The sequence below is a fragment of the Hylobates moloch genome, unplaced genomic scaffold (assembly GCF_009828535.3).
Source record: "Hylobates moloch isolate HMO894 unplaced genomic scaffold, HMol_V3 SCAFFOLD_3, whole genome shotgun sequence".
NCBI lineage: Eukaryota > Metazoa > Chordata > Mammalia > Primates > Hylobatidae > Hylobates > Hylobates moloch.
Genome location: NW_026652278.1, coordinates 65,905,802 through 65,912,954, shown reverse-complemented (window position 1 = coordinate 65,912,954; position 7,153 = coordinate 65,905,802). Strand labels below are relative to the sequence as shown.

The window sequence follows — 7,153 nt, the reverse complement described above, 5'->3', positions numbered from 1 at the left end:
GGTGCAAAACCGAGCTGCCCAAGCCCCGGCGGTCTGGCGTGCAGGCCCATGCTCTCAGCCGCCGCCTCTGCTTGCCTCTTACATCCCACACATGCGATGCTGTGATCAGAAGCAAGGAGATGGCCCTGCTGGCCTGTTCATCAACACCAGGGCCGAGTCTCAAAGTCCTCAGCACCCCGTCCTTCTCCGCCTATGTGCCCTGAGTCCCCAAGCCCCAGCAGCTCTACTCGGCAGATGAGCGTCTGGCCCTGCTGCTCGCTTCCTGAGGGCTGTCAGTGGGGCGCCGGATGAGGGCTGAGGACAGGGTGGGTGCTCGGGGGAGGGGAGAGCGCAAAGGACCCGTGACCACAGCTGGGGGCGGGGCAGGAAGTAGAAGTGATGTGAGTGGTGGCTGGTGCAAGGAGCCACAGTGGGCTGCCTGGGGGGCTGATGCTACCATTCCAGGAGCCTCAGTGAAGAGAGGATATCCGTCTGTGTAGCCGCTTCTCTATACGGGACTCCAGGTAAGGAGAGAGCAGGGATTGAGGGGCCTGGGGCCCTGGGTGGAGGGGAAGAGCCTGATGGAGCAGGAAGTGCCGTGACCTATAAGGCAAGACACCTGGGTCACAGACGGTGCCCATCACTAACTTGCTGGGCAGCCCTGTGCCCACCCTGGGCCTCAGTTTCCTCACGTATGAAATGAAGAGGTAGCGCGCAGTTTCCAAGGCCCTGCAAGTGCTGACATTAAAGCTTCTAAGAAAGCTGGAAAGAGGCTCCCTGGGACAGAATACCATGAGAGTCAGGATGAAGGCTGAGTTCCCTGGATTAGGGTTATGACCATGCCTGCCTCCTAGCTGGGATGAGCCCAGGGCCTTTGAAGATTCCCCTGGCCTCTTTGCCTCCCTGGGGCTAGCCATGCTGCCTGGAATTCCACCCTTCAAGTCACGCCTTTGGGCAGAGCAGGAGGCTCCAGCTGTAATGGGGGCTCTCCATAGCCCTCTTGTCTCAGAACCTGTGGTACCCAAGGGCAAAGGCCTTTGAAGAGCTCAGCTTGCATAAGGTTAGACAAAGGAGGTTCCAGATCATAAACAGGCCCAGGCGATGCCCCAGAAACACCTTAAAATTAGGAAGAACCTTCCAGACAATCATTGTCCATAGTAGGCAGTGGGGGGACCCTGTCACTGCCGAAGGCCGCAGAGCTTGGCAGGGAGTGGCAAAGAGGGGAGAGGCAGCAGGAAGGGATCTGAAAAGCAACCTTTGAGGCCTTTCCCCACACAAAATCCAAGAGTGTGATCAGGTCTGCCCGTTTTTCTTTCTTTCAGGCAGATCTCTATCCCAGGTGAGTGCAGTGGTACAATTTGGTCATGCAACCTCTGCCTCCGGTGCGTTCTCCTGTCCCATTTTTTTTTTTTTTTTTGAGACAGAGTCTTGCTCTGTCCCCCAGGCTGGAGTGCAGTGGCGCGATCTCGGCTCACTGCAAGCTCCGCCTCCCGGGTTCACGCCATTCTCCTGCCTCAGCCTCCCGAGTAGCTGGGACTACAGGCGCCCGCCAACACGCCCGGCTAATTTTTTTGTATTTTTAGTAGAGACGGGGTTTCACCCTGTTAGCCAGGATGGTCTCGATCTCCTGACCTCGTGATCCGCCCGCCTCGGCCTCCCAAAGTGCTGGGATTACAGGCTTGAGCCACCGCGCCCGGCCTAATTTTTGTATTTTTAGTAGAGGGGGGTTTCACCATGTTGGCCAGGCTGGTCTCGAACTTCTGACCTCCAGTGATCCACCTGCCTCTGCCTCCCACGGTGTTGGGATTACAGGTGTGAGCCACCACACCTGGCCAGGTTGGCAGCTTTTATTCTAGAATTCAGGCTGATGTTCTTCCATAAAGCTTAGAGGGAGAGCACCAAAGGGAAAATGGGAAGAATAGGTGCAATATAGGACCTCATTTCTCTTCCAATTCTGTTAAGGGCTCAGTGGGAGGGAGAGAGGTTAGAGAGAGTGACAGAGACAAAGAAACAGAGTGAGAGTCAGGGTGGGCAAAGGGTGGCTTGTTCTGGGGCCAAAAATTACACTTCTCCAGAATGAAGGCTTCCTCAGGTCCCCAGGCCCCTCCCCAAACCTGCTACAGCTACTCTGTCCCCTCTTCTGTGGCCACAACCCCCTCCCCACCACCCACAGTTGTGTCCTGGGGACAGAGCCATCCACCTAGATCCCCATTAGACCTTAGGGAAATTCTAGCAAGGGGCTCCCTTTGGCTGTGTGACCGTGGGTAGGGCTTTTGCCCTCTCTGGGCCCATCTGTACAATGTGGGGGCTGAACCAGGCCTGTAAGGGACATACCAGCTCTGACATTCATTGAATAATGACTTAAGAGATATCTCAGCCCCTCCCCTTCCATGTGCCCTGATAATCCATGGCTGTGGGGGAAGGGAGCAGTCATCCTCCATCCCTCCACCCGTGGTTTCCCAGAGCCCAAGTGCCCCCTGTCTCTGCAGCTCCAGATGGCGGCCCGTCTGCTCCTCCTGGGCATCCTTCTCCTGCTGCTGCCCCTGCCCGTCCCTGCCCCGTGCCACACGGCCACACGCTCAGAGTGCAAGCGCAGCCACAAGTTCGTGCCTGGTGCATGGCTGGCTGGGGAGGGTGTGGACGTGACCAGCCTCCGCCGCTCGGGCTCCTTCCCAGTGGAGACGCAAAGGTTCCTGCGGCCCGACGGCACCTGCACCCTCTGTGAAAATGCCCTACAGGAGGGCACCCTCCAGCGCCTGCCTCTGGCGCTCACCAACTGGCGGGCCCAGGGCTCTGGCTGCCAGCGCCATGTAACCAGGGCCAAAGTCAGCTCCACTGAAGCTGTGGCCCGGGATGCGGCTCGTAGCATCCGCAACGACTGGAAGGTCGGGCTGGATGTGACTCCTAAGCCCACCAGCAATGTGCATGTGTCTGTGGCCGGCTCACACTCACAGGCAGCCAACTTTGCAGCCCAGAAGACCCACCAGGACCAGTACAGCTTCAGCACTGACACAGTGGAGTGCCGCTTCTACAGGTAAGAGCTGGGGCTAGGGGGTGGGGGGCTGGAAAAGGTGCAGGAAACTCTGGGTGGTCTAGGAGCCCTGGAAAGGCAGAGTCCTCCAATCAAACTTGGAGGCTGCCTCCACCAGGAAGAAACTGCAATCCTGGCTCTCAGACTTCAGGCGATTCAGCCCTGTGGCCTCCTCTCATCCATGAGGTCCCAAATCTGGGAGTGCCCAGTGAGACACCAAGTAGAGAGAAAGTGAGTGAGACCATGCCTGAGAGCCCCAGCAGGGTGCCATTTAGGTCTAGTGAGTACTCAACCCTGCCTTTCCTGGGCACAGCCAGCCTTCCACAGAGTCCTTCCTGGATAGGGACAGAGGCAGGAGACCTGGCCAGGTCATTCTTCCTCATTGCTGTGTGACCTTGAGCATCTCTTCTCACTGAGCTTCAATCATCCACTCAACCAATACTCACATCTGCCTGTGGCAGGGCCACACTGCTGAGTGACACCAGTCGCTACCATAGCCCCTGGGAGTAGGAAGTCTGGGACCCAGATTCCACGTCTGAGAAAGGCACAGTGTTTGTGGGCCAGACCTAAGTTACCTGCTCTGATTCCTCAGACCTGGAGGCCACGTTTCCTCCACAGAGAGGCCGAGCATGGCCCAAGCTGTCAGGATCCTGGGCATGTGGGACCCATCCAGGGGGACAGATGGATGAAGGCCACATGACTAGGTTCCAAAGTTCGATGGATACCATCAGTGCAGGATCATTGCTTTTATGTTCTTTTTTCCTTTTTCTTAAAAAAAAAAAAAAAATAGAGATGGGGTCTCACTATGTTGCCCAGGCTGGTCTCAAACTCCTGGGCTCAAGTGATCCTCCCGCCTTGGCCTCCCAAAGTGCTGGGGTTACAGGCGTGAGCCACTGCACCTGGCCAGGATCATTGCTTTTATAATAAGAAAATTAAAAGGAAAGAAAAAAATGTTACTTTGAAAAGGAAAAGAGAAAATACCTATACAGAGCACTGAGGTCCCTGAGGGGTGAGAGCGGAGGCATCGCTGCCAGCCCCGTGCCACAGTGCTTGTGCTCTGGAGCCAGGCCCCTGAGTTCCAGTCCTAGTTCTGCCCACTTACATGTGACCTTGAGCAGTCCTGAAGGAGTTATTTGATTGAATGGGGAAAATACTGCCCCTGGGCCCAGCTGAGGTCTCTCTCTTCTCGCAGTTTCCATGTGGTACACACTCCCCCGCTGCACCCTGACTTCAAGAGGGCCCTCGGGGACCTGCCCCACCACTTCAACGCCTCCACCCAGCCCGCCTACCTCAGGCTCATCTCCAACTACGGCACCCACTTCATCCGGGCTGTGGAGCTGGGCGGCCGCATCTCGGCCCTCACTGCCCTGCGCACCTGCGAGCTGGCCCTGGAAGGGCTCACGGACGACGAGGTGGAGGACTGCCTGACCGTCGAGGCCCAGGTCAACATAGGTGCCCGCGGCAGCTCCTCTGCCGAAGCCAAGGCCTGTGAGGAGAAGAAGAAGAAGCACAAGATGACGGCCTCCTTCCACCAAACCTACCGGGAGCGCCATTCAGAAGTGGTTGGCGGCCATCACACCTCCATTAATGACCTGCTGTTCGGGATCCAGGCCGGGCCCGAGCAGTACTCAGCCTGGGTGAACTCACTGACCGGCAGCCCTGGCCTGGTGGACTACACTCTGGAACCCCTGCACATGCTGCTGGACAGCCAGGACCCGCGGCGGGAGGCACTGAGGAGGGCCCTGAGTCAGTACCTGACGGACAGGGCTCGCTGGAGGGACTGCAGCCGGCCGTGCCCGCCGGGGCGGCAGAAGAGCCCCCGAGACCCGTGCCAGTGTGTGTGCCACGGCTCAGCAGTCACCACCCAGGACTGCTGCCCTCGGCAGAGAGGCCTGGCCCAGCTGGAGGTGACCTTCATCCAAGCATGGGGCCTGTGGGGGGACTGGTTCACTGCCACGGATGCCTATGTGAAGGTCTTCTTTGGTGGCCAGGAGCTGAGGACCAGCACCGTGTGGGACAATAACAACCCCATCTGGTCAGTGCGGCTGGATTTTGGGGATGTGCTCCTGGCCACAGGGGGGCCCCTGAGGTTGCAGGTCTGGGATCAGGACTCTGGCTGGGACGATGACCTCCTTGGCACCTGTGATCAGGCTCCCAAGTCTGGTTCCCATGAGGTGAGATGCAACCTGAACCATGGCCACCTAAAATTCCGCTATCATGCCAGGTGCTTGCCCCACCTGGGAGGAGGCACGTGCCTGGACTACATCCCCCAAATGCTTCTGGGGGAGCCTCCAGGAAACCGGAGTGGGGCCGTTTGGTGAGAACAGTGAGCTTGGAAAGGACCAGTATGCCTGGACTGAAGGGGTTCTCACAGTGGGAGCCAGGGCTGTCTTCATATTCCCATTAGACCAAGCTTGTCCAACCCAAGGCCGGCATGCAGCCCAGGATGGCTTTGAATGCGGTCCAACACAAATTCGCAAACTTTCTTAAAACATTTTGAGGTTTTTTTTTTGCGATTTTTTTTTTTTTTTAGCTCATCGGCTATCATTAGTGCTAGTGGATTTTACATGTGGCCCAACACAATTCTTCTTCCAGTGCGGCCCAGAGAAGCCAAAAGATTGGATATCCATCAGACAGATGGAAAAGGGAGACTCAGACTGCTTTTCAGGGAGGTGGCTGGGTTTACACGCTAATCCTGATTCACCCTGTCCAAACTGCCTAAGCCCTTCGCCATTCTCGAGCCCTGCAGTCACAGCTACACAGATCACAGCTTCAGCCAGGAGCTGGGCAGAAGGCCAAGAGGCTGTTCCCGCCAGGCTGCTCAGGGCTGGTCTTTTAGGACCCTTCCCTTGAGCCCTCTATGGTGTGGCAAAGCCTTCATTGCCTTAACTGGAGCCCCATCAGCTCCAGCTGCTCTGTCTTCTTTGCCCACAATGCTTTGCCCCTCAGACAAATGAAGGCCTGTCCTGACCTGTCTCACCGTGTACATAGCTTGATAAAGGGCCAATAAATATGATGTTATGGTGATCATCATGGTGGTGTTGTGGCAGAGGAAAAGATGGGATCAAACACACCCCAGAGATAAACTTCTACATTAGCAACCCAGTGAAAACAGGCAGGCAGGTAATGTATATAAACTGCTTTTCCACTTTTGTCAGAAACATGGGGACCCAAAATATTTTACCTTCCTCATAACTCTCTGACTCAAAAAAGCAGCAGCATAAACGTGGTGATAAATGGCAACAGGCATTCAGCTCCCAGCTGGAAGACAATAGGGCATGGTGAGGACTGTGGTCAACTAAAGAGTGCGTTATCTTTTGTGCAGGGGGAGGGGCTGCAGTGCTGCTCCAGCCAAACATTTCATGCAGGAACGTGAGCCCCGTGCTGCCAGGTCTTCTACTTTTTTAAAGTCAAACCACAATTTGACTTCTAACTGTGGCAGTTAATTTCACTTAGTGAAAATAAACCTTTGTGGGCAAACATGGTGCAAGCCAAAGAGAACATGCATGTGGGCCATAATTGATCCAGGGCTATCTGTTTTGAAAATTCTACTTTCAACGGAACCATTTTGCACAAAGCTGAAAAGCTCTCCCCTGTCTCATGATTTCAAGGAAAGGAGTATTGGTTCCAACAAGGTGGGCTCTGTGGGTCTCCTAGGCCTTGGAGGCAGAAAAACCCAGAATCTCAGCTTCCAACATAAGATGAAATGGTCTTTGTTTCATGTGCCTGGGACATAGGCCTCAGCACACAGTCCCATGGAGTGGATGGCAAGATTCCAGGCAGCTTCCTGGACACGGCTGTGCAGGCTGTGCAGGGTCATTGTCAGAGGGTCCAGAGGACAGGGCACAGCCCTCCCGACTCTCTTTGAAACTCCCTATAAATTAAGTTCTTTGAAGTTTGTATGGGACTCATAGGCCCAAATGCCAAGCAGTGACATTACATTAACCCTAAATCCCCATGTGGGGCAGGAGGGGTGGCCAAGGTCCAAAAGCCTTGTGAAACTACTGTTACCACATGTCCCATTCACAGACACACACTCAAACCAGAGCATGAGAGAGACCTCGACACTTCACGGTGGCTGCTGCGCTCATTGGAAACAAACATGGGGGTGGGCATTGCCCCCCGGGGAAAGCAGGTTCACAA

General features: G+C 55.6%; 1 protein-coding gene across 1 annotated transcript; it reads left to right on the top strand.

The window, feature by feature from the left end:
* The first annotated feature begins 392 nt into the window (after positions 1-392).
* PRF1 (perforin 1) lies at positions 393-6,077 on the top strand. Its single transcript, XM_032139265.2, has 3 exons — positions 393-503; positions 2,469-3,013; positions 4,203-6,077. Exons 2-3 carry the CDS (start codon positions 2,475-2,477, stop codon positions 5,329-5,331), a joined length of 1,668 nt encoding a protein of 555 aa, XP_031995156.1. The 5' UTR covers positions 393-503; positions 2,469-2,474; the 3' UTR covers positions 5,332-6,077.
* Positions 6,078-7,153: the final 1,076 nt, after the last annotated feature.